Source organism: Erinaceus europaeus, chromosome 22 (genome assembly GCF_950295315.1).
Source record: "Erinaceus europaeus chromosome 22, mEriEur2.1, whole genome shotgun sequence".
NCBI lineage: Eukaryota > Metazoa > Chordata > Mammalia > Eulipotyphla > Erinaceidae > Erinaceus > Erinaceus europaeus.
The window spans coordinates 6,598,969-6,624,925 of record NC_080183.1 but is presented as its reverse complement, the minus strand read 5'-3'; the positions used below and the strand labels follow the sequence as shown (position 1 = coordinate 6,624,925).

Genomic DNA, 25,957 nt, shown 5'->3' with positions numbered 1-25,957 from the left:
ACTTTAACCTTCTGGGGGAATCTGGGTTTCAGTTTGAAACCTCAAAAAAAAAATGGAAGGGAAAGGCAGGGACATATTTCAGATCCTGAAACCCTGCTTCTCTATTAATAATCATCTTCCCAATAAGCTTCAGCTAGGGGTAAGCACACTTTAGCTGACTGGTGAAGTTATGCATGCATGTATGCTAAAATATGCATAATAAGGGGGCCGGGTAGTAGTGCACCCAGTTGAGCACACATGTCACCATGCACAAGGACCCCAGTTCTAGCCCTGGGTCCCCACCTGGAGGGGGAAACTTCATGAGTGGTGAAGCAGTGCCACAGGTGTCTTTTTCTTTCCCTCTCTCTCTTCCCCTTCCCTTTTGATTTCACTCAGTTTCTACTCAATAAATAAATAATAAAAAAATGTTTAAAAATAATCATTTAATAAAATGTACCAGTAACTTTTTCTTTCTTTTTGTTATATATTTTTTAAATATTTATTTATTTATTCCCTTTTGTTGTCCTTGTTCTATCATTGTTGTTGGTGGTGGTGTCGTCGTTGGATAGGACAGAAAGAAATGGAGAGAGGAAGGGAAAACAGAGAGGAGGAGAGAAAGATAGACACCTGCAGACCTGCTTCACACCTGTGAAGCGACTCCCCTGCAGGCAGGGAACCAGGGGCTTGAACCGGGATCCTCACGCCAGTCCTTGCGATTTGCACCACGTATGCTTAACCCTCTGATCTACCGCCCAACTCCCTTCTTTCTTTCTTTTTTTTTTTTTTTTATCCACAGCACTGCTCAACTCTGGCTGTGGTTGTTTCCACCATTTAGGTACTGTCTCCTAAGGTAACAGAATAATTGAAGCTTGACTTCTCGGTGATATAGTGAGTGCCAAGTCATGTATCACCTTTTGCTGAACTGGATGTCACTCTCTGGGAATGGGACATCAGGCAAAGCCTGTCCACCACCAGAAACCCACCAGTAAGCTGGGTTCCTGGGGTCACTGTGGGCCTGGGCACAGCTGTGGTCAGCTGATCAGATAGTCCTCAGGGTAGATATCTGACTCCATAGTAAAAGAGAACATTCATTCACTCATTCATTCATGCATCCATCCATTTACCCTCTACTCACTCACTCACCCCTTCCAGTATCACTGAGCACACAGCTGATTGAGACAACACACACACACACACACACACACACACACACACACACACACTTCCAGCCATTCCCCATGGACAAAACCTAAGTGTAAGCTTTCAGGGAAGAGGACATGGGAACACAAAGAGACCCACTCCCCTGACCTAGAAGCCAGCAAAGGCAGCCTGGAGGAAGCCGCACAGGTTCAATCCCCATTGCCACCTTACATCACAACTGAGAGGTGCTCTGGTCTCTCTCATTCCCTCCCATAATAAATAACTAAAATCTTTTAAAATGAGTTATTGGATAAAGACAGAGAAATAAAAGAGAAGGAGGAAACAGAGAGGGAGAGAGAAACTCTACTGTGTGAGTCCTTACACAGACCCAATAGTTAAAATTTTCTTTCTGGTGCCACTGACTGAACCCAGCCATGGACGCCACCACTGAGCTAAACCCCAGGCTGCGGTTTGTCCCGTGGAGGGTATCCACTGCCACCTGCTAAGCACTGCTGGGTACTAGGTGCTGCTCCAGTGCTCCATGCTTGCTCTGTCAAGTAATCCTCACGACAGCCAGCCCAGGTGAGAAACAGGAAACAGAACACCACAGGGAATCCCAACAGGGCCCCCCAAGGAGGGTGGAAGGTGGGTTCCAGTTTTAACCACCATGCTGCCTGTTGGTATGGTGGAGGAGGGTGAGGGAGAAGCAACACACAGGACTGCCAGCCCACCTTCCTGAGTCAGAATCTGCATTTTAATGGGATTCCTAGTAAGGGGTGGAAGGGGTTTTGGAAAATCTCTGGGGCCCAGGTTGGACCCCCTGAATAATCACCCCAGAATTTCCATAGGCTTTGGTGCCCCTCCTTCCCTTCACCCTTCCTCCCTCCCCCATGGGCCTGGTGTCACACTTTGCTTCCTTTCCCCAAGAAAGGGGCAGGTGGTGCCTACAGGGACTTAGCCACCAGCAGCTACCCAGGCTCTACAGCTTTAAGAACCGGGGCTGGCTAGCCCGGAAGGCCACCACTGGGGACAGTCACGTGAGAGTCTGGGACATGCAGCGCCAGCTTACACAGCCTCGCAGATCCCAGCCCAGACCAGTGACCTAGTGGTCTGGTCGGTGAAGAAAGGTAGCTTGTGCCTGAGTTGGGGGACCCCTACACACTCCATGAGGCCGTGAAACAAAGAGGGCACTATCTGTAGCCCAACTCCCCAAATACACAGTAAGTCCGGAGGGCAGGGGACACAGCACAGCCTCCCATGTCCTTCTGTCCACCCAGCCGGCCAGGCTTTGGGGCAAGCTAATGGGTTCTCTAGGTTCTGGGTCCTCAGCTCCTGGCAGGTGCATCTGTGGTCCCTGTGATACCTGTCAGGTAGGTCTCCGCTATCCTCCTCCACCTGGCTGGGACCTCTGAGTCCCTGTCATTGTCCTGAAGGCCCCAAGGTTAAGTGGCAATAAAGGCAGTGATACAGAAAGGAGGTGGAGTCATAACCTTCAGTCTTGCCTTGCTGAAGAGGCAGCAATAATATAATGGCCCCCAACACTTGGGGTGCAACTGGGGTGCAGGGGCCCTTCCTGGGTGTCCACAGGACACAGACAGGGAAGACAGAGGAGAGGAGACAACTTTGCAAACAGGCAGAGCTCTATCCCTATCCAGCACTGTCCCTGATCACATGTCTGCTCACCCATGGGGGGCTGGGTGCCATGGGGAGCATCAAAACAAAAGGCTCAGCCCAGTGACTTTGGGGTGAATCCTCTCCAGCATAGGCCTTTCTTTTCTGCTCCCCTCTGCCATCGTGCATGACTGGAGCCCACTGTCACCTCCCCACCCACTGCAGAGACTCCTCTAAAGCCAGCCATGTGGGGAGGATCTTGTGAGGCTGAGGTTGTGCTGGGAAAAGGGTGACACTGAGTGTGGCAAAGAAATTGCTTCAGACATCCTGAGCTGAGTTTGGATTCAAGTCTGCTTGAGATGTCTCTGCATTCTCATCAGACAAGAAGGACTGTGACATGTTCTCCACACAGCACATGGCAAGAATACAAGTGTGAGCATCTAAGATCTCTTTTTAATTTTCAATATCTTATTTATTAGAGACAGCCAGAAGTTGAGAGGAGGGGGGAGATAGAGAGAGAGAGTCAGAAAGACACCTGCAGCCCTGCTTCACCACTCGTGAAGCTTTCCCCCTGCAGGTGGGGACCAGGGGCTTAAACCTGGGTCCTTGTACACTGTAATGTGTGCGCTTAACCAGGTTTGCCACCTCACAGCCCCCTAAGACCTCTTTATAATTTGAGTGAGGATTTAGATACACACACACACACACACACACACACCCTTATTAGTGATATAATAGCCCCCACACATTACTTCACCTCCCTGGGTCCCACTGATATTGCACATAGCCACTACCATGCTCCAGATACTAATGGTTCTCTTGGACTGAGGAGCTAGCACAGTGGGAGTGAACAGGACTTGCTCATGAGAGGTCTTGGGTTTGATTCCTACTACTGCTGATAAGCAGTTGAGCCACGCTCTGGTTAGTAATAGGGCTGTGATGGTGGTGGTGGTGGTGGCAGCGGTGGTGATACTGGGAGCCCATGCTTGTGTGTGTGGTGTCAGAAACACAGGTGCACTCTCTTTCAACTAATCTCTCCCTTTTCCAGCTAAGGACAACAGATGTACAACACTACACGCCCCCTCCCCTCTCCTTCGCAGATTTCACACCCTCCCCAGGCCGCCTGCCAAATTGCTAGATTGCTTTTTGCATTAAAAAAAAACTGAGTACAGTTTTGTTATATTTGGTTTTAAGGATTCCCCAGCCTGGCTGCAGACACCATCCCATGTGCCCTCACGTTCTGCTGCTTTCAAAGCATTTCTTAAACACGCAGGACTTCGGTTTCTCCTTTCAGTGGTTTCCATGAGACTGGTCCTTGGGGTTCCTTCCTGGACTGTCTTGGAGAAGATTGACTGGTAGAGAAGTTAGATGATTTGCATTGGTTCCTGAAGTTATTTTGAAGGGTTGGGCTGGAAAGATAGCCTAATGGTGGCAGGGAGCCCAGGGCAAAGAGCACAGCACTGGAGCACTGGAAAAGGAAAAAGCCTTCATTAGGCCCTATTTCTCTATCTCTGTCTCTATTTCTTTTTTTTTTAATTCTTCCGTTTATAAAAAGGAAACATTGGCAAAACCATAGGGGTACAACTTCACACAATTCCCACCACCAGATCTCTGTATCCCATCCCCTCCCCTGATAGCTTTCCTATTCTTTAACCCTCTGGGAGTATGGACCCAAGATCATTGTGGGATGCAGAAGGTGGAAGGTCTGGCTTCTGTAATTGCTTCCCCACTAAACATGGGGATTTACAGGTCGATCCATACTCCCAGTCTGCCTCTCTCTTTCCCTAGTGGGGAAGGGCTCTGGGGAAGCGGAGCTCCAGGACACATTGGTGGGGTTGTCTGTCCAGGGAAGTTTGGTTGCATCGTGCTAGCATCTGTAACCTGGTGGCTGAAAAGAGATTTAACATATAAAGCCAAACAAATTGTTGAACAATCATGGACCTAAAGGCTGGAATAGTGCAGATGAAGTGTTGGGGGGTTCTCCATTTTGTAGATAGCTAGTAGGCATATTTTAGTTACATTTCAAAGGGTCTGTAGATATAATAGTGGTTTTTTTTGTTGTTGTTGTTCTGTTTTGTTTTGTTTTTGCCTGAGCCTGAAATCTGATATGCAGGCGGATCCTAATTATTGCCAGGGGAGATGATGTCATGGCTGGGAAAAGGACCAGAAAGCTGGGTCAGGGAAGAGAGTAGCTCCCTAATATGGGAAAGGGGTATAAATACTGTTGACTGTAAACCCCATCAATTTGATCTGATCTGGGACCCATAATTAACTTAGAAGCCTGTGTGACCTCTGCATCTCTCTAAATATGAGCTCACATTCTGTGGTTATGAGTAGGAACGTTCCAAGCCGCCCCAGTATCGACACATCTTTCTCAGGTGTAGCATAGAGTCTGTTGTCCATCCTCCCTTCGGAAGATAGAACATTATTGATCCAAGTTGAGGGCAAGGTCCTATGGGGGGTAACAGAAGGGGTCTGTTTTGTTGTTCCTGAGAAATGACCAGTAACAATGGAGAGAGGGGTTTATTTGAGGTCTAGGCCCATCAAGTCTGTTTGGGGCCCCAGCTGGTGGAATGGCCTGATAGTGACTAAAGAGTCATCATTAAAGTATGCCAGTCTCTTGCCCTTATTCAGCTTTTGCAATCCTTGCTTTGCTAAGATTAGCTTTGGAATGAGTGAGAGAACTGTAGTAGGAAGTAGGTGAGGAAAGTATCTAAGTCTAAGTGGACACTATTTCATTATGAACTTTATACTGACTCACTACAGACTATTGTGTACTTTTGCTTTCAGGTATATATTTTGCCCTAATTTATGCGTACATGTGAACATATGCTCTATCTTACAGGACCTGACCTATATCTAGGTTTTGAGACTTTGTTAGGAAGTGAACCTCCTGGAATGGAATTAGAGAACACCATGAAAGGAAAGGTCTCATCCGAGTGATGAGGGTGAAGGGTTGGCAATCCATGCCTGACGTCTCTGTACACAGTCTGAGGTGAAGCATGCGGAGATGGTACTCGTTGCATTGATTAAGTTGGGATCGGCGGATGCAATATCATTTGATATGACTTGAGAGAAGCATGCAGGGAAGTGAGCCCCACCCCACAGGTTCCAGGATTGGAAGAAACATAGGCTCTATAGAGGAAGTGGGAGATTCCTGTTGTCTTAGGATTTAAGAAGACAATAGATAGCTATTGCAATAATCACATTGTTTGGCAATTGGGTTAACGTTGAAAAATCCCTTTGTTAGGATTTGCTGTATCATACACACCATCACCATATTTTATGTCCTTTGACATTATTTGCATATAGCTATGCCACCAGTTGCTTTTGTTCTCCCTGGACTAAGCTTTTGAGAGAGTCAACATATCAAAGACTCAGCCTATGTATTAAAAAGACTCAGTCTGTGCTTTAAAAAGTTTGAGACATTCAGTTTTTCCCTTCTCATGTTACTTAAATTGTGACTTACATGACTACAAATTAATAGGAGTGTACATAAACACCATTCCCACCACCAAAAGACTGTCCCATCCCATCCTCCCCCCCATGAAGCTGAGCATCCACCGTCACCCTCCACCCAGGGCTTTTACTTTGGTGCCCTATTCTCTGTCTCTATTTCTATCTCTCTCTCCAGCATTAGCCTGGGTCAGGAGTTTGATTTCTGCAACCCTGGGCACTGGTTTCTTGCTTCCCAGCTCTTGAATTCCTGGCCACTGGCAGAAAGGATCTTGTACAGAAAAGAAAACACAAGTAGAACCTGAACTGAAATTGGCTTATTTCACCAAAGTAAAAGACTCTGGGGTGGGTGGGGAGAATACAGATCCAAAAAGGATAGCAGAGGACCTAGTGGGGGTTGTATTGTTATATGGAAAACTGGGGAATGTTATGCATGTACAAACTATTGTATTTACTGTCGAATGTAAAACATTAATTCCTCAATAAAGAAATTTAAAAATAAATAAATAAGGAAAGGAAAGGAAAGGAAAGGAAAGGAAAGGAAAGGAAAGGAAAGGAAAGGAAAGGAAAGGAAAAATAACTTTCCTTACGCAGACGACCTCACCAGTGTGTCCTGGAGTCCCACCTCTCCAGAGCCCTGCCCCATTAGGGAAAGATATAAAAAGCTTGGGGATATGGATCAAGCTGTCAACACCCATGTTCAGTGGAGAAGCAATTACAGAAGACAGATCTACCACCTTCTGGACCCTATAAAGAATTTTGGTCCAGGGGCCAGGTGGTAGCACACCTGGTTCAGTGCACATGTTACAATGCACAAGGACCCGGGTTCAAGCCCCCACCTGCAGGTGTCTCACTATCTCCCCCTTCCCTTTTGATTTCTGGTTGTCTCTATCCAATAAATAAATATTAAAAAGAAAGAAAGAAAGAAAGAAAGGAACTTGTAGTTCTGTTTTCTCCTCTCCCTGCTTCCACAAAGGCTAACTGGAACTTCAGTGGATTTTTTTTTCCAGAACCTTACTAAAGGCCAACGCACCCAGTTTAATTTTCTTTTTTAAACATGGCCTTTGAATTCCGAGTCTCACCACGCCAGTGGTCTGGCTCAACAGGAGAGTTCATCAGCTTTGCTGCACTGACCTGATGTTACTCACTTCCGGTCAGACACAAGGAAGAAACTCCATACAACTTTGAACCCAGCCAAACACACACACAGCCACTTCCACATGCCTGGCATAAGATTCAGAGCTACTTAAGACACTTCCGGGGAGTCGGTGGTAGCGCAGCAGGTTAAGCACAGGTGGCGCAAAGCACAAGGACCGGCGTAAGGATCCCCGTTCCAGCCCCTGGCTCCCCACCTGCAGGGGGTCACTTCATAGACGGTGAAGCAGGTCTGCAGGTGTCTGTCTTTCTCACCCTCTGTCTCCCCTCCTCTCTCCATTTCTCTCTGTCCTACCCAACAATGACAACAAGAGCAACAAGATGGGAAAAATGGCCTGGAGGAGCAGTGGATTTGTAGTGCAGGCACCGAGCCCCAGCAATAACCCTGGAGGGAAAAAAAAATACAAGCAGGAAACTGTACTGGGCTGTATGATGGAAATCATAACTTTTTCTATATTCTGGAATGTAGTCTGGTATATACATTATAGATAATCTAACTGATAACATTTTACAGTTTCCACTCAGTACTCAATACTTTGAGTTTGGGGTTGCTTTGCATTTTATTTTTGGTGACTGAATTTTCAAATTTGTCTTGTCCATGCAATATTTTCCAAATTGAGGTCATAAAGATAGTCTTTTCTATTATGGTCTAAAATTTTCTTTTTTTCTTTCCTATTTAAGCATTTGCTCCTCAAGTTTCACTATTCAATCAACCAGGATTTGCTCTTTATGACTATAAGATATCCCACTTTCAAGTTTGCCTTTTTAAAAAAAAATTATTATCTGTATATATTAGACACAGAAAGCCAGAAATCAAAAGGATAGAGGGAGAGAGGGAGAGAGAGAGAGGCACCTGCAGCATTGCTTCACCACTTGAAAAGCTTTCCTCCTGCAGGTGGGGACCAGGGGCTTGAGCCCAGGTCCTTGCATACTGGAACATGGGCATCCAACCAGGTGTGCCACCACCTGACCCCCTCAATTTTACTTTTATCCCCACTTAAGCATCATGTGCTTCCTATCAGAAATCCAGTTTCCATGTATAAGTGGTTGGTGTTTTGCTTCTAAATTCTTAAGCTGTCTGTACTGGGCTCTAGTTCTGTTCCTCTCGATCCTTGACAGATCATAAGTTTCTGTAAATATTATAAAAATCACTACTAGAAAGATTAAATGAGAAAGACACAAAATAAAGGCCTCATTTTTTTATTAGATTGATCAAACAAACTGACTCTGTCAAGAGGCTACCATAGTTTCTAAGCATTTCCTCATTTCTGTACTGATCACAATAAGAAGCACAGCAAACATAGCACCCAGGACAAAGACCTTCTGAGTAGCACAATCTGCAGTCCTGATGTGATGTGTGTTTATTCCTACTCCAGTGACACTCAGCAGTTTTAAATGTGGTGAAATATGTATAGCATGAAGTCTACCACTGTATCCATCTTAACTGTATAAATTTAGGACTGACACAATTTGATGGGGGTATCTAAGTCTTCTCAGGCTTCCTACTCATTGGTAAATCTAGCTCCCTAAGGGTGGGCATTTTTAAATTGTGGGAAGAGAGACAAAAGAAGGAAAGAGGGAAAACAAAAGGAAAGACATAAGTCAGTTCCAACTCTACAGCTATCTAAATCAAGCAGGGCCTGTGAAACAAAAGGAGCCTTGGTGAGGCTGGCAATGTGTTTGGAGTTGGCTCTTTGAAGTCTATGTTCTGGCATCAAGCTTGAAGCTATACTTGCAGCCCAGAGGGGGAAACTCAGCTCGGGGAACTCACAATACTCCTTCCTGTTCAACACTGACTCACTTCTGTAGGCTTTCTTTTCCTTGTTGGGCTACACAATCTGGTCTAATGTGATAAACTGAGTCTGTTGAGCCTTGACCCAGGTCAAACAGGAATGCCTTCAATCCCTCACCTGTGAATATGGTAGAGAGTTTTGTTTGCTTTTCTCTTGTCATTACATGTTTTCTCATTAAATGTCTTTCAGTAGAGCTCTAGTTCAAATTAAGAGGTTTACTTATTAAACTTGTTAAATGCTACTGATCCTTCTGAATTGATCACAGTGTCTGAGCAGTGTTTAAGTTGTTTCCTAGGCTTTTGCGCTTCTCCAATAGATAACGAATGACATGAATTAACAGTCTAGCATTAAAACAACCTTGAATTCCTAGCATGACTCTAACTTGGTTATAATGTATTCACTCTTTTCTTTACTATGTACTGAACTGCGTCTTCTATCTTTATTGGGATTTCTCCACTTGTGTTCATGCATTAGATTGGCTTGTCACTTTCCTGACTCCTTTAGTTCTCAGGATTTTCTTTGACCCTGGTAAACTTCCCTGAGACTAAGGCAGTTCATGCGCAAAGACATTGGCTGTGATGGAGTTGGTAGATATCAGCAGTATATGAAGATGTGTATGTGTGTTATTTCATAACAGATAGTCTTGGAAAGAGACCAGAGCACTGCTCCACTTTATGAAGGTCCAGGGGGTCAAACACAGGGCCTTCCACATAAAAAGGACAGAGCCAACTTCCTTGTCTTCAGGACTTCCCTTTTGATGAGGTATAGGTTTAAATTGACTGGGCTGGGCAATGGTGCATGTGGTTGAGGGCACATACTACCATGTACAAGGACCCAGGTTCACGCTTCCAGTCCCCTCCTGCAGCAGGGAAACTTCATGCAGTGAAACAGTGCGGCAGGTGTCTCTCTTTTTCTCTCCTCGATCTCTATTCTTCCTCAATATCTCTCTGTCCTACCAAATCAAATAAATAAATCTTTTAAAAGATTGACTTTAGAGACCATCTGCTGACAGCTTCTGAGAAGCATGAAGAGCTCAGCAAACTTTTATGGGAAGAACAAGCAAGATATTAGCTTGGGCTTTGTAGAAAGCATAAATAAGAACATTGCTGTTTATATATGTCAAGAACCTCCAGAGAGGGGCTCAGAGTGGTACACCAGGAAGAGTGAACACACACATCACTACATACAAGGACCCCCAAGTTCAAGCCCCTGGTCCTCACCTGTAGGTGGGGCACTTCGTGAATAGTGAAACAAGTCTGCAGGTATCTCTCTTTCTCTATACCTTTCTACCTCAACCCCCTCTTTTCAATTTATGTCTGTCATATCAAATAAAATAGAAAGGAAAAAAATGGCTGTCTGGAACAGTGGATTCATAGTATCAGCAGCAAGTCCTAGTAATAACCCTGATGGCGATATATATTATAAAGAATTGGCTACTGGAGTTACTGAAACAGAGGACTCACACCAACTGCCATCTGCAAGCTAGAGACCCCAGAAAAGCCAGCAGTGTGAATGCAGTTCAAGTGGAGGCCCTGAAAGTCAGGCACATCAGTGGTGAGCTTCTAGTTCAAGGGCAGGAGACCAGTGGCCAGTTGAGCATCCAGGCAGACAGCCAGTTCCCCCTCCTCAGCCTGTGTGTTCTGTCCACTCCCATGAAGAGGCCCATCTGCCTGACTTGGTCTACAGATTCCAGTGCTAACCCCACCTGGGGACACCATCACAGACCCTTTCAGAAAAATGTTCCAGCTACTTTCAGGGAACCTGAGACCTGAGACCTGAGGTTTGCCACCACCCAGTCCCTCCCGTAAGGTCTTTATTCAGTCATCTGTCAATGGGCATTTAGGCTGCTTTCCCTTCTTGCTATTGTGAATAGTGCAGCTATGAACTAGGGGTGCATATGTCCCATCGAATAGTGTTTGGGTGGCCTTTGGATAAATGTCTAAAAGTGGTATTGCTGGAACGCAATTCCATTTTTATTTGTTTAAGGACTCTCCATGTAATATTCCATAGGAGATAAGCCAATTGCATTCCCACCAGCAGTGTAACAGAGTCCTTTTTACTCCACAGCCTCTCTGACACCTGTCATCTCTGGTTTTATTGATGTAGGCCATTTCTTTCAAGTCCGAGAGGAAATCTCAGTGTAGTTTTAATTTGCATTTCACTAATGATAAGTGAAGTGGAGCATATCTTCATGTCTTTAGGCTTGGTCTGTGAAATTAACCAATATGCTCTTTGATGTTTTTTTTCTTCTCTGTGACCCCTTTGAAAATGCAAAGACAGCAGCCTGGGAGCTGGCACAATGGCTGCAGGGCTGGACTTGCAAAGCCTGAGGTCCTGAGTCCAGTCCCTGGCATAGCCTATGCCAAAGTGGTGCTTTGGTTCTCTCACCTTTCTCTATCATAAACACACACATATATCTTTTTTAAAAAATACAGAAATGGGGTCAGGTGGTAGTGCAGTGGGTTAAGCGCACATGGCACAAAGCGCACGGACTGGCGCAAGGATCCCAGTTCAAGTCCCTGGCTCCCCACCTGCAGGGGGATCACTTCGCAGTCTGCAGGTGTTTATCTTTCTCTCTCCCTCTCTGTTTTCCCCTTCTCTCTTGATTTCTTTCTGTCCTATACAATAACAATAATGATAATAACAACAACAAATAACAAGGGCAATAAAAGGGGAAAAATAGCCTCCAGGAGCAGTGGATTCATAGTGTAGGCACCAAGCCCCAGTGATAGACCTAGAGGCAAATATATATATATATATATATATATATATATATATATATATATATATATATATATATATATATATATAACATCCAGGGAGATAGCTCAGCATTAAAGAATAGAACTTGTGTGACTCAGGTCCTAAAGATCCCAGCAGCACACAGCCAGAGCTCAGCAGGCTCTGCTCTTTCTCATAAATAAATAGATAAAAAATAAAAATGCAAAAACAGGGCCAGGAAGGTGATTTGTCATAAAGCACATTCTCCCTGACCCCACCTACAGGGGACGAACTTCATGAGCAGTGAAGTAGTGTTGCAAGCACATCTCTCCCCAACCCCCTTCTTCTTCTGTCTCCCCCTACCCCTACACCTCTGTCTCTATCCAATAAATAAATATTTAAAAAGAAGTCCAGAGTCAGATGGACCCAATGGTAATCCACCACCCAGAATTCATGGCAAAAAAAAAATATGTTTATTTATTAATGACAGAGAGAAGATCTTGGCAGGGTTGGTGCCAGGGACTGAACTCAGAACTTGTGCACATAGATCCTATGCTCCACCACTGTACTACCATCCCAGCTGCAAATCCTACTCTGTTTACTTTGAATTGAAATTTATTTTATACAGGAGCACTATTCAACTCTGGCTATTAGTGGTGCTGGTGATTCAATCCTGGGGCCTCCCCCATGCAAGTCCTGTGCACAGAGATATCTCTCTTGTCCGGTCTTTTGAAATCAGTACCAACCTGGAAGATACCAACCGAGTGACTGGAATTGCACGAACTGGACTCTGCTTCTCTCTGCTGCCCTCTCCTGACTGGCCTGGCGGACGAGCTTTTGCTCAGAATCTTCAGTGGAATCATGGCATCAGCACTTCCATTATTATTAATAGTAGTAGTATTTTGTCATTGCTAGGACTTCACTGCTCTGAGTTGCCTTTTGCCAATAAAAGAGAGAGATAGAGAACCCGCAAGAGAGGGAAAGAGACCACATCACAGAAGCTTCCTACAGTGCAGTGGGGACTCAGACCTGGGCTGTGCACATGGCAAAGCAGGAAAGCTATTTTGCCAGCTCAACATTTAATTTCTTAATTTTTATTTTATCTTATCACTGGGGCTCAATGCCAGCACAACCCCACCATTCCTGGAGGCTTTCTCTTTCTTTCTTTCTTTATCTCTTTCTTTCTTTTGATAAAAGGAGAGAGGTGGAAAAGAGAAGAGACACTGCAGCACTGCTCCGCTGCTTATGAAGCTGCCCTCTGAAGATATTCCCATGGGGTGACCTAGGGCTCAAACCTGGATCCTACTGGGTGAACCACTGCTGAATCTGCCCCCCCCACTAGCACTATTTCTCTCAGGGAAACTGAGAGACAGAGGGAGTGTGTGTGTGAAAGAAACCCCAGCAAGGGAAGTTTCCTTCTGTGTGGTAGGGGCCAGGCTTGAACCTGGATTACAGCATACTATCCATGTGAACTATTTTTCCAGCCCTCAAAGACTTATTTTATTTATTGTATATGAGAGATATTTTATGTTACAATTTAAAATATTTACTTATTTGATAGGACAGAAAGAAATTGGGGAGAGAGAGACCCGCAGCACTGCTTCACCACTCATGAAGCTCCTCCCCCTGCAGGTGGGGACCAGGACCTTGAACCTGGGTCCTTGCTTATGATACCATGCACGCTCAACTAGCTGTACCACCTCCCAGGTCCTACATATTAGAGATTTACAGGAGACAGAGAAAGAGACAAGCAGAGCATCACACTGGCATACGGAGCACCAGGGTTCAAATTGCTAACACTTGACATTTTAAAGAAATCCTCTAGGATTTCCCACGGGTACCTGAGGAGCTAGACTCAGAGCATGGGCTCCTCAAGGTCGAGGCAGAACCTATTCTGGGAGGAAGTACAGTTACTGCTCAGTCCCCAGAGCTCCTTCTGGGGCTCCACACGAGTCTTTACGAGGAGACAGGAAGAGGCGATAAGATGCAAAGGCCTCATCTCTTTCTGCCTCTTGGGCTTCCCCACTTCAGGCCACACCTGAGGAGGTCCAGCACACTCTCCACTGGCAAAGGACTCTGACAGGTGCATGCTGCCCACATGGTGACATTCCAACCCCAGCGTCACTGAAAAATGCACAGGGCTTCCTGCCACTCTGCTCTTGAGCAAGCTAGAGCCAACCGGGACTCAGGCTGGCTGCTCTGAAAGAGAGAGACAACCTGCTGCCTGTTTCACAGATGGGAGAGGGAGCTAAAGATAAAGAGATGGAGGGAGAGATAGGGAAAGAGAGACACTCTCAGCCCAGTTTCACCACTTGTAAAATCCCCACACACACCCCAGCAGGTGGGGACCAGAGCCTTGAACCCAGGTCCTTGTGCATTATGACATGTGCACTCTACTCATTTTATTTCTTCACTCATCTCTGGTTTCTAGTGGTGCTGGACGAGATCAGGTGTGTTCAGGGTGTGTAGATGCTAGTGGTGCTGGAGATCAACCAGGAATCCCTTACTTGCAAGTCCGTTGTGCTACTGCCGCACTCTCTCCCCAGCCCCGGCATTTAGACCTCTCACAAGTGGAATGCAGAGTTCCTGGTGCCTCAGGCCACACCATCCCAAAGATGAGATGGACAAAGACCGAGTTGGTGCCCAGGCCCTGGGAGGGGGGGGGCCTGTGTGACAGTTGGAAGGTACCACAGCAGCAGCAGGACAAGGTCACTACAGAGAAGCACCCCAGCCTGTCTTCTCCAAGGTCTGTTTTTAGCCTATATTTTGCAGAGCAAGTAGTTGTTATGGCAACAGGCGCCATAGAAATCAAGGGTGTTCAGCCCAGTGCTGGGCTGTTCCCATGGAAATGAGAACAAGGAACCCTGAGAGTCCCCCCTTCCTTCAGTTACCTTCCAATGGGACCCCAGAATGATCTCAGGTGCCCAAGTCTCCACCCTGGGCTGGGGGTGCTCTGAGTCCATCAGGGAACTTGCTTACAGAGTTTTACCTTCACCCACCATGGGCTCACCTTCACCCTTGGTGGCCTCTGCCCTGGCCAGTAGTTGGGTCTCCACTGCTGGGAGCTGCTGTCCCCTTCCTGCCTGGATGTGCAGCCATCGCTGGGGCGATGTGATAAATCACAGAGATTGTGTGGGGCAGAGACCCAAGATGTTGGGTGGCGAGGACTCAGGAAGTTACAGCGCTGAGGGTCCCCCTGGCAAAGTGGGCAGGAAGGGCCTAATCTCATGTCTGGTTGTGGTTTTCGTTTGGGAGACCCTGGGCCTTGCAGCCCCAGACCTGACCATTTTTCCTTGGCATCTGCTGAAAGGCGAGCCATCTAAACCGTGACTTTTCCATTACCGGGGGATCAGACCCAGGGCCTCGTGCAGATGCGCTGTCACGGAGTCACCTCCCCAGCTCAATTTTTATCGCCTGTGAAAGACAGGGTATCAAGCACCCCTCCTCCATCCTCGGAGGCTCACTTGTTTTGTCTCTTGTGTGGTGCCAGGAGCTGAACCCAGGGCCTCTGGCATGAAGAGCAGCTTCTCCAAGGCTGAGCCACCTGCTCGCTGCCACCTCTGTGTCTCTCAGCCTGTCTTCCATCAGATCTAACATAAAGATCACATTTAAGGGTGCAGCCTGTAGTTCTGCTGCTGAATAGATTTTTTTTCATCAGTTTCTGCTGCCAGTTGACATATTCCTTCAAGCCAAGGCAAGTGCAACTCTTGACTCATGTGTGGTTCTGAGACCAGTAATTCTAAGAACTGATGTGCTGGGTGATAATGTTGCCTTCAAGGAAACAAACGGGGAGAGATACAGCGCACGCAGTAGAGCTCATATTTTACCATGTTTGTCTGAGGACTCAGATTTGAGCCCTCAGCACTAGGGGAGCTCCGTGAATAGTGGAGTGGTGGTGTGGTGTTCCTCCTTCTCTCTCTGTCTTGAATTAAAAGAAAAAGTCAGCTGGGAGCACTGGAATTGCATGTGTGTAAGGCCCAGGCCTCCATTATGGATGTTGGGCATTTCTCATTAAAAACTGAGAGGTGAAGAGGCTTGGGGGGTTAAGCTTGCTCCCATCAAAGCCACCCCAAGGTGGGTATAGGCACTCCCCAGCTGTAAGGGGGAGTACTGCTCTCTCACCTGTCTCCTCTGTGGCCCCCCAGGATGTCCCCATGGCCTTGTCACTCCACGTGAAGTCCTGCCTGTCCTTGGCCCTGAGGAGTGTGACTCGGCCAAGGATGCCAGACCTCAGAAGTCTGTCAAGCATGGCTGGAGGTGAGTGGGTCTCCATTTTCTCCATGTAGGGAGGGAGGAGGCCCAGTAGGACTTTACCTAACATTCAAGGTGCAGCCCTGGCAGCACAAAGTCCTTGGCTTAGTCCCTAGTAGTTTCTCTCTCCCTCCCCCACTCTTCCCTCCTTCCATCGCCATGTCTGTATGGGGGGTGGGGGGGAGGGATGCATGCAGTGTACAGGCTTCCTTCTGTAAATGGAGAGAAACAAACATAACAAAGAGAAAGCACGTTGAACCCAAGGGACCCAGGGTACAGGAATCAGAGGCATCCACTGCTCCCTCCAGGTGGGTGCTGGGAGTGCTCAGTCTTGCGTCCTGCTGCTAATGGGGACACTTGAGGACATTTCGAGGACCATCAGTGGGACGTAAACAAAGCCCAGCACCGTGCCCCCTGAAGGACATTTATTTACAAAGGAAACAAAGGTGCTCTGTCTGCAGAATACCTCCTATCCAATTGTGGTAAAAACTCAATTTACTCTCCCAGCGGGCTTTGGAGGGATGGTGGGGACAGCAGGCCTCTGATGGCCGCACTCCCTTCCACCTCACACTAGATCATTCTGACAGGCACCTGGGCTGCCTGAGCCCTGAAACTTCCTGTGGCTTCAGCAGCTGAGGTGCCAGCATGACCTCATTTTTTTTTAATGCCAGGGCTTCCTTCCTGCACGAACCCACAGCTCTCAGCAACCTCTTCCTTTTTAATTTGTGATAGAGAGGGGAGGGGAGCTGGTAGATAGCCCATCTGTTGAGAGCACATATATTCCTCTTATGCTTGAGGACCTGGGTTTGAGCCCCTGGCGACCGTCTGGGAGCACCTGCATGGGGGAAGCTTCAAGATCAGTGGAGTGACGCTATGATCTTTCCTCTCTCTGTCTCTCTGCCCTCTTTTTCCTTCTCTGTCTTTCACCATCTATTTTTTAAAAATAAAATGTCAGGGGAGGGTCACGTTGTGCCACATCCAGTAGACTACATGTGCTATAATGTGTAAGGACCCAGGTTCAAACCCCCACTCCCACCTGCAGGGGAGCTTCACAAGCAGTGAAGCAGTGCTGCAGGTGTCTCTCTGTCTCTTCCTCTCTATCCCCACTTTCTCTCTCAATTTCTCTGCTCTACCCAAACAAACAAGGTTTAAAAAAAATCTTTTAAGAAAGAATTTAAACAAATAAAGAAAAAAGACAAGACTGGGAAAGGAGGTTTCTTGGTAGTCTGGCACATGTGATAAGATCCCAGGTTCTCTCCCCAGAATTGTCCAGTCCACAAGTAAATATAGCAAAGAAATAACTAAATGAGGTATATTACAGACTCTGCCTAAAGAAGCTGACCTTCCCTCTGTCCCTTCTCTCACCAAACCCAGGGCTTCGCCCAGCCAGTGTGGTGGTTTTGCCTGAGTCCCTTGCACCAGCCTTCGAAAGCTTCTGCCAGGCCAACCCTCTACCCCTGATGGGCAAGAGGAAGGTGCCCACCCTGGGTGCTGCCCCAGCTACCAGGTAAAACTTCTGGGTCCTGGATGTTGGTGCCAAGTGTCCTGGAGACCTACTGGGCCTGGGACAGAGCCCACTGCCTCTCTGACCCCTCCTCCAGTCACTTTAGCCCTGGGCCTTGCCCGGGGAACAGTCTTTTGGGCCAGCAATGAAATTGGGTCTTGAATAAAACACAGCCAGCTTGCCATGTCCTCTCTCAGCCAGAACCCTCCACATGGGGTGAGGAAGAAGAACAGAAATATGAAAGAGAGGGTGCCTGGTGTTAGCGCAGTGGATTAAGCACACATGGCGCAAAGCACAAGGGCCCGGTGTAAGGATCCCAGTTCAAGTCCCCGGCTCCTCACCTGCAGGGGGGTCACTTCACAGGCGGTGAAGCAGGTCTGCAGGTGTCTGTCTTTCCCTCTCTCTGTCTTCCCATCCTCTCTAGATTTCTCTCTGTCCTATCCAACATCAACAACAGCAATAACAACAACAACAATAATAATAACAACAATGATAAACAACAAGGGCAACAAAGGGGGAAAAAATAGCCTCGAGGAGCAGTGGATTTGTAGTACAGGCACTGAGCCCCAGCAATAACCCTGGAGGAAAAAAAAAAAGAAAGAAATATGAAAGGGCACCGAGGTTCAAGCCCCCAGTCCCTTCCTGCAGGGGGGAAACTTCAAACATCACAAGCAGTGAAGTTGTGCTACAGGTCCGTCTCTCCCCCCCCCTTTTAAATAAATACAAATTTTTAAAATTATCTTTATTTATTTATTGGATAGAGACAGTCAGAAATCAGGAGGGAAGGGGGAGATAGAGAAGGAGAGAGACAGATACCTGCAGCCCTGCTTCACCATTCTCCAAGCTTACTCCCTGCAGGTGGGGACCAGGGTCTCAAACCTGGGTCCTTGTGCACTGTTACATGTGTGCTCAACCAGGTGCATCATCACCCAGTGTCTCTCTCTCTCTCTCAATTTCTCTGTCTCTATCCAAAATGATTAAAAAATACTTTTAACAACATGAATACCCTGGTGTCTCTGGAGTCAGAGGGTCAGTGTGAGCAGAGCAGCACCCCAGTAACTGACTGTTTCTGGGGTGCATGGCACCCTTCCCTCCCCCCACCTGCCCCTGCAGATCACCCACATGCTGCCATGAGCTTCCACCCCTCAGAACATTTTTAATTTTTTGATTTAAATTTTTTTCAATTTATTGACTTTTCTTCTGGTTTACAATGCTGGAAGACTTCAGGAGCTGGGGGGAGGGGCCATCAGGTGACTCACTTGGTAGAGAACACACATTTCCATGCATGAGGACCTGGGTTCAAACCCTGGATCACTACATGGGAACCACTGTATCAAGGGAAAGTTGATGAGTAGTGGAGCGGTACTGCCATGTCTCTCCTTCTGTCTCTCTCACTCTCCCTTTCTATAAGTCCCCCCCTTTTTGCCTCCAGGGTTATTGCTGGGGCTCTGTGTCTGCACAAATCCACTGCTTCTGGAGGCCATTTTTCCCGTTTGTGTTGCCGTTGTTGTTATTATTATTATTGTTATTGCTGTTGTTGTTGGATAAGACAGAAATTGAGAGAAGAGGGGAAGACAGAGGGAGGAAAGAAAGATATACCTGCAGGGAGTTGGGCGGTAGCTCAGCAGGTTAAGTGCAGGTGGCGCAAAGCTCAAGGACCAGCGTAAGTATCCTGGTTCGAGTCCCCGGCTCCCCACCTGCAGAGGAGTCACTTCACAGGCAGTGAAACAGGTCTGCAGGTGTCTATCTTTCTCTCCCCCTCTCCCTCTCTCTGTCTTCCCCTCCTTTTTCCTCTGTCCTATCCAACAAAGACAACACCAATAACAACAACAATAACTACAACAATAAAAAGAAAAGAAAGGTACACCTGGAGACCTACTTTATCGCTTGTGAAGCGACCCCCTGCAGGTGGGGAACTGGGCTGAGCGCTTCAAGCCATATGTGCTTAACCCACTGCACTACCCACCCACTCCCATCTTTCTAAAACCTGTTTTGAGAATTTCGTCTCTGATGGTGTCAGACAAATTGAGAAGGAAAGGGGAAGAAAAAGAGAGAGAAAGAAAAAGAGAGGGGCTGGACAGTGGTGTACCTCGTTGAGCACACCTTTTATAGCATACAAGGACCCAGGTTTGAGCCCCCAGTCCCCATTTGCAGCAAAGCTTTTTGAGTGGTATATCAGTGTTGCAGGTGTCTATTTCTCTCCCTCTATCACCCCCATACCTCTTTATTTCTGGCTGTCTCTTTCTAACAAATAAAGAAAGATAAAGTGAGACACCTGCAACACTGTTTCACTGCTCATGAAGGTGAGGTTTGGGAGCTTGAACCTGTGTGTTCTACTAGTTGGGCCAGTACCTGGCACCCTATCTTAAAAAAGAAAGAAAAAAAAAGAAGAAAAAAGGGGAGCCAGGAGCAGCCTGCCCTCCCCTTCCTTCCTTCCTTCCTTCCTTCCTTCCTTCTGCTCTTGCGCTCTGTTTTTCTTCCTTCCTTTCTTGAGAGAGAGAGAGAGAGTGAGAGAGAGAGAGAGACCTGCTTTACGGTTCATAAAGCTACTCCCCTGTAGGTGGGGAGAGGAGGCTTGAGCCCAGGTCCGCGCGCATGTCCCCAGCCCTTTCAAAGCATGTACAGTAAAAGCCGTGCCTGTGTCCCCAGGCCCGGTGGTGCCCAGTTCCAGAGGTATGAGGCTGGCATCTGCACGGGCAGCCTGCTCTCACTGGAAGATCACGGGGGGCAGCTGGAGGACATGGTGGCCTTTATGCTGGATTGTGGCTCCTCCCTGGAGGGCACCCTGGAGGAGGCAGGACTGCCCACATGGGATGCAGCAGGTGAAGCCAGAGCATACAAGGTAGGGACCCGCCCTTTGGGCAGAAATGGACAGGACAGTGTGGTCACCCCCTGTACCCCTGCAGTGGAGACAGTACTGACACGGGGCGGAGGAGGCCTGTGCTCAAGCCCTCATCCACCACTTTCTAGTTGTACAGCCCAGGACAAGCATTGAACCTCTCCTCTCTGATCTCTGATCCATGCATTTCTGAAATGGTTTCAAAGGTGGATAAGTTTACTTATGTATTAATGTATGAACATGTGAGCAAACAAGAGAGCCGGAACATCAGCCAGCACATGTGATTCAGGGGATGGAGTTCAGGACCTCGTGCTTGAGACCCCCATGCTGTGTCTGTTGTGCCCCCTCCCTGGACAGCGAAGATTATTTTTTTAAGAGAGGCAGAGAGAAAGAATGAAAGAGACCACATCACTGAAGCTTCCTTCAATGCAGTGGAGGCCAGGCTCAATCTTGGATGGTGCCCATGGCAAAGCAGCATGCTGTCCAGGCGCACTATCTCACCGACCCTTAAGAATTGTTGTTGTTGCGATCTGGTGTCGGGCTGCACCGCGGAGAAGAAAGCGGACATCCAGAGCAAAGGGGTACACAAATCTTTATAATATGATGGGGGGGGGAGGTTTGGTTCAGACCACGTGGAGCCAGCTGGCAATGGCCGACCACGGGGGGAGAGCAGGGAGCGAGACCTCAGGGAGGGACCAATCTATATCCAATTACATCATATGGAAAGCGCGGAATCCAATTATTTCAAACCAAGCAAAACGCGGGATCCATTCAAAGAAAGCGCGGGCAAATTTTAAACCTTGCAAAACCACACAACCAGTGGGACTTAACCAGCGTCTAGGTCCCCACGTTCCCCTACCATCTGACCATAACATCTGGAGACCAGTATACCTCTAATCTGTGCAAAGGTCCTCATAAGGCTAGCCCTCATGCAGAACTCTGCAAAAACACCCGATGGCCTCCACTGATTAGTCCTGTTTTTCAAAGGGAAAAGGGCAAGAGACTTTTCACTCCACTCAGCAAACAACTTAACTTCTAAGAGAAAAGGGGAACTTAAAACTTAAGACCTAAAACAAAAATGGGAACTTAAAATCTACTCAGTTGCATCTCAGAGAGGGGTTTTTTATTGTAACCACTTGTTACCGCCTGTCACATTCCCCACTAGTCTTAGCTGAAAATCAAATCCTTGATTTTCTGGATCATAGAGACCAGAGTAATAATTGGTCTCAGAGGTCCGATAGGGTTCTAGGTACATGGTAGCACTTGCAACTGGATAGTAAAAAATGCACCGGGGTCCTTCCCGGTAAATATCAATCGGACGCCCCACACCCTTCCCTTTACCCAAAGGTCAGTCTCATACCAAGTCTTAACTTTTACCTCCACAGGGTTACACTCTCCTGTAGAGCTGCAGGTGGGGGTGGTCGGATAGCTCGCCTTTGACAATGTTATGTGATTGTCATTGTTCATCTCAGAGGATATAGTCAAGCATGCTCCCCACTGGCCACAAAAGAAGTGAGATTCTCCCTGGCATTCGGTGTCCTGGACCCAGTCCTCTTTGGGGCAGACTTAGAAGGGTAGTTTCTGAAGGCGGATCTCTCAGTCGATAGTGCCACACCCTCCATCATTGGTAATTCCCCATTGACTGGTCCAGTTCCTCCCTTTCTGGACAAGGGGCCATTTCTGCGCGTCCCAGTCTGCTCCAAACAGGTCACATAGGTCAAAAGTGAGTATCGGTTGTCCTGCAGTCTGTTGCTGAGAAGTTATTCTGATGCAGTCTCCGCCCCCAGGTTTTTCTATGCCCCGCTAAATCCTAGAGTGCCCCCTTTCAACCAATCCTGGCCCTACACGGCACCCCTGGTTGTCGCCCAATAAAAAGCCCCCTCACCCCTCCCCTCTCTCTCTCTGGGCTCTGAGAGGTCTGAGATGGTCCATCACTGCGCCTTTCTGTAGGTGTCACTCTCCCAGCTTGAAATTAGGAGGCTGTCTTATTGTCATGCCTGAAATGAAACACAGAGAGCTGTCTTAGTTAAGTCACATTCTCAGATATTAGCTTCCTCTTGATTCCTGAAGAAATGTATTATCCCAGGAGAAAATTTCTCCAAGGAGATAAATGCATCAAGGGGCTGTATGGTGCCCACCTGGTGAGCACACATGCCACAGTGAGCAAGGTCCTCGGTTAATGCCCCTGTGCCCACCTGCAGAAAAGAAACGCTTCAGGAGCTGGAAAGCAGAGCTGTAGGTGTCTCTCCTTCTCTCCTTCTCTGTCTCTCCCTCCCATTTTAATTACTGTCTCTAGCCATTAGGTAAATTGAATCATTATCAAAAGAGTTAAATATATTAAAACCTAGTCAGCACAGAGTAGAAACCTTTCCTTTTAACACAATACAGCAAATTTCTGCAGCCTCCACCCAGACTGTGCTGCCAGAAGGATGAAGTCCTGCCTTTGTTGGGATGTGATTCTCTTGACTTGTTTCAATCAACCAGAACACTGTGCGTCTCACACAGACTGGTTGCTAGACTAATCTCACATGGCCTAGGCTCACCCAGACTCATGGTGTAGATGAGCAGTGTCCAGGAGCCTGGTCACCTTTGTACCACTGGCATCAGTCAGAAAGAAGGCGCCTACCTCTAGCAGAACAGGGACCAGGATGGAGGGCCTCACTCCTCCCTCTCCTCCTCGTTAAGCTCTGTATGGTTGTGGGTGCACAGCACGGCCATGAGGCAGGAGAACTGAGTGCGGGTGGCCTCCTCCTTCTGGTGGACCAGATGGACACAGTCCCTGATATCCTCCACTGCCAGGTTGACGGGGATGATGGGGTTGCCCAGGGCATAGTTGTAGAGTGACACCTTGTGGGTGGCCCTGTCCCCATAGCCCATCAGAGAGTCAACCCTGAGCTCAGAGGCGGTGAGGTCCAGCAGAGGCAGCCATGAGAGGGCCCCGTGCAGACGGGTGGACACGGAGCTCTGCCAGATGCTTTCCACATCGTGGAGGGCGGTGACAGTGTCACTCCTCTGGTCCACAGCCACCAAGATGCCCTTCTGGCGGCCTCTGCCAACAGAGCTGCCCAGGGTCCAGGTAGAATCCCCTCCAGCGCAGAGACCTGTGAACATAGCAGTGGGTTTAGCAGTGGACAAAGGAGGCGCCCCAGGCAGCAGAGCAGAGGCAGTGAGAGGATGAAGGACTCGGAGAACCAAGGGGCCGAGGGTCCACTACCTCACTGACACCATTGCAGAGGGACTGATGGGGAGAGCAAGCCCAGGCTTAAATCTAGGAGACGAGTCCTGCATGTCAGCAGGAAAATGTTTAATGAGAGTTGAGACAGGAGACCAGGACTCCCTAATTTTTACTGAGTTTGAAGGTGTGGAACTGGAGTTGGCTTTTTAATTGAGAACTTAAGAGGTTTCTGTAAACTTGGCACTGGAAGTTATCATGCTGGGTCATTGTTAATTCTGGTGTATATTCTGGTCCCATTTCCCCAGGGAGTTTGGTTTTCAGTGTCCTGAGCTTGTTTTCAGGAGGGGATAGATGTCCAGAGAGGTGGCACTTGCAGCAAAGGGTGCAGTTCCCCTCTCCCCTGCTGACCTGACCTGGGGACCTGGGCTTGAGGAGGAGCTGACCTGGGGTGTCCTCTAGTAGCTGCTCCAAAAGGAAGGACTCCTGGCAGCTGGAAGCTGAGCTGGAGTCTTCCTGTTCCTGTGACAGGTCCTCAGTCACAGGCAGTGGTGCCATTCCATTTTCCTGGTGATACCCACAGTCTGTGAGGAGAGAAATCCAAGCATAGGTTCAGGCTGAGGTGCCATGATGAGCCCATCATGACCACATAGTGTGCCCACAGCATGGCAAGGGAGCTGTGTTTTCAGGGAGATGTGCATGGTTTCTGGGGACTACTGGGTTCCTTCCAATCCTGTGTCCCTCCCATGGGATTGGTTTTCAGGGTCATGAGCTTGTTTCAGGAAGGAAGATCTTACCTGGTAGGAGGCATTTACAGGAACCCAGGGGGTCCCCTCTCCCCTGATGGTCTCCACATGCCAGGCTGGGGGAATCATCTACTTCAAGTGGAAGCTCCTCAGTGGCCGGCATTTGGCCCACTTCATGCTCCTGCAGATGTTTGCCATCTAGATGGAGAGAAACCTCAGTCTAGGTCCAGGCTGACCATGAAGAGACTCACCTCATGTAGAATATGACACACGGACCTTCTCCTGGACCTTCTGTGCTAAGAAGGCTGTGTCTCTGTGTCTCTGTGTCCCTGAATCTGACAGGAGACCCTGCCCTCCCATGTGCCCAAGAAAAGAGTTGACAAAATAAAAAGGAAGATGCTCTTATACATTCCTGTGCCTGGAATGCCATGAATTCCTCATGAGGAAGAGCTCTACAGAGCAGCCCAATCTGCCACAGAGGAAGAAGTAGAGAAGCAAGGACTGTCACTAGAGCCTTTTACAGAGCAGTGAGCTGGTCACTGTCTACTGAATGCACTGAGGCCTGTTGCCTGCGCTTTTCCCTGTCAGAAGGTATTGAAGCGAAGCTGGAAACCATTTACTCTGAGTCTCTGCAGTTAATGTCTCACTCCAGTCAGCCTCTTCTCAGATTGCCCTGACACTCACCTGCAGGTGGCTCTGTGGTTTCTTCCATTCTGAAACTCACAGGTCCCTGATCATCTTCCTCAGAGTCCTGGGAGAGAAAGAATTCAGGGTTACAATAAACCTTGGGAGTGAGCTCTGGAAGAACACATTTCCCAGCAGCTCTGTTTCCCCAGAGAGAGAGAGAGAGCCCTGTGTCCAGCAACAAAGCGACTTGAACCCTGGGGGTGACTGTGGTTTAGAGTCGACACTAGAGTTTAGTGATTCCTTGGGTTTTCAGTGCATGTGCAGAAGTGTGTTGACAAGGATATGTGGATTTCTTCCTGCTTGCTCTCTAGTCTCAGGATATACACACAGGTAACTCCCAGTTGAGTGAGTAATTTGTAATTTGAAGTGTCAACTCTCTTGGGAGTCCGGCCTTAGTGTCGCAGGTTAAGCAGACATGGCACAAAGCACAAGGACTGGTGTAAGGATCCCGACTCGAGTCTCCGGCTTCCACCTGGAGGGAGTCACTTCACAAGCAATGAAGCAGGTCTGCAGGTGTCTATCTTTCTTTCCCCCTCTCTGTCTTCCCCTCCACTCCCCATTTCTCTCTGTCCTATCCAATTATGATGACAACATCAATCATAACTACAGACATATAACAAGAGCAACAAAAGGAATAAATAAATATTTTAAAAAATTTAAAAACTGTAAAAAAAAATGTCAACTATCTAATCAAATTATTGGAAAGAAAAAACCCACAATTCCCCCAACGTGAGAAGAAGCATTGCCTGGTATATGAAGAAGCAGGAAAGTGTCGTCAATGCTGCAGAGTGAAGGCCAACCCTGACATGATGCAGATGTTCAAATTATGCAAAAGAAAAAGAAAAAAAAACACAAACTTCTACTCTACCTATTGACATGATATAAACAGAAATATGTTCATGA

At 47.7% G+C, this 25,957-nt stretch overlaps 2 protein-coding genes across 7 annotated transcripts in view; one reads left to right on the top strand and one right to left on the bottom strand.

Annotated features, from left to right (window-relative positions):
• Nucleotides 1-25,957, bottom strand: part of CCDC88C (coiled-coil domain containing 88C) — a 494,884-nt gene that overhangs the window by 270,263 nt on the left and 198,664 nt on the right. The window lies entirely within an intron of this gene.
• The window catches only part of DGLUCY (D-glutamate cyclase), a 121,633-nt gene that overhangs the window by 25,694 nt on the left and 69,982 nt on the right, over nucleotides 1-25,957 (top strand). For 4 of the 6 annotated variants that reach the window (XM_060181191.1, XM_060181189.1, XM_060181188.1 and 1 more), the window contains exons 2-4: nucleotides 16,001-16,112; nucleotides 17,481-17,613; nucleotides 20,260-20,452. In XM_060181191.1, the coding sequence (XP_060037174.1) occupies nucleotides 16,010-16,112; nucleotides 17,481-17,613; nucleotides 20,260-20,452 (429 nt within the window). In that variant the 5' untranslated portion in view covers nucleotides 16,001-16,009. Of the gene's footprint in view, nucleotides 1-796; nucleotides 830-2,162; nucleotides 2,340-16,000; nucleotides 16,113-17,480; nucleotides 17,614-20,259; nucleotides 20,453-25,957 lie in introns of those variants that run through there. The other 2 variants (XM_060181194.1, XM_060181190.1) reach the window with 2 other exon arrangements.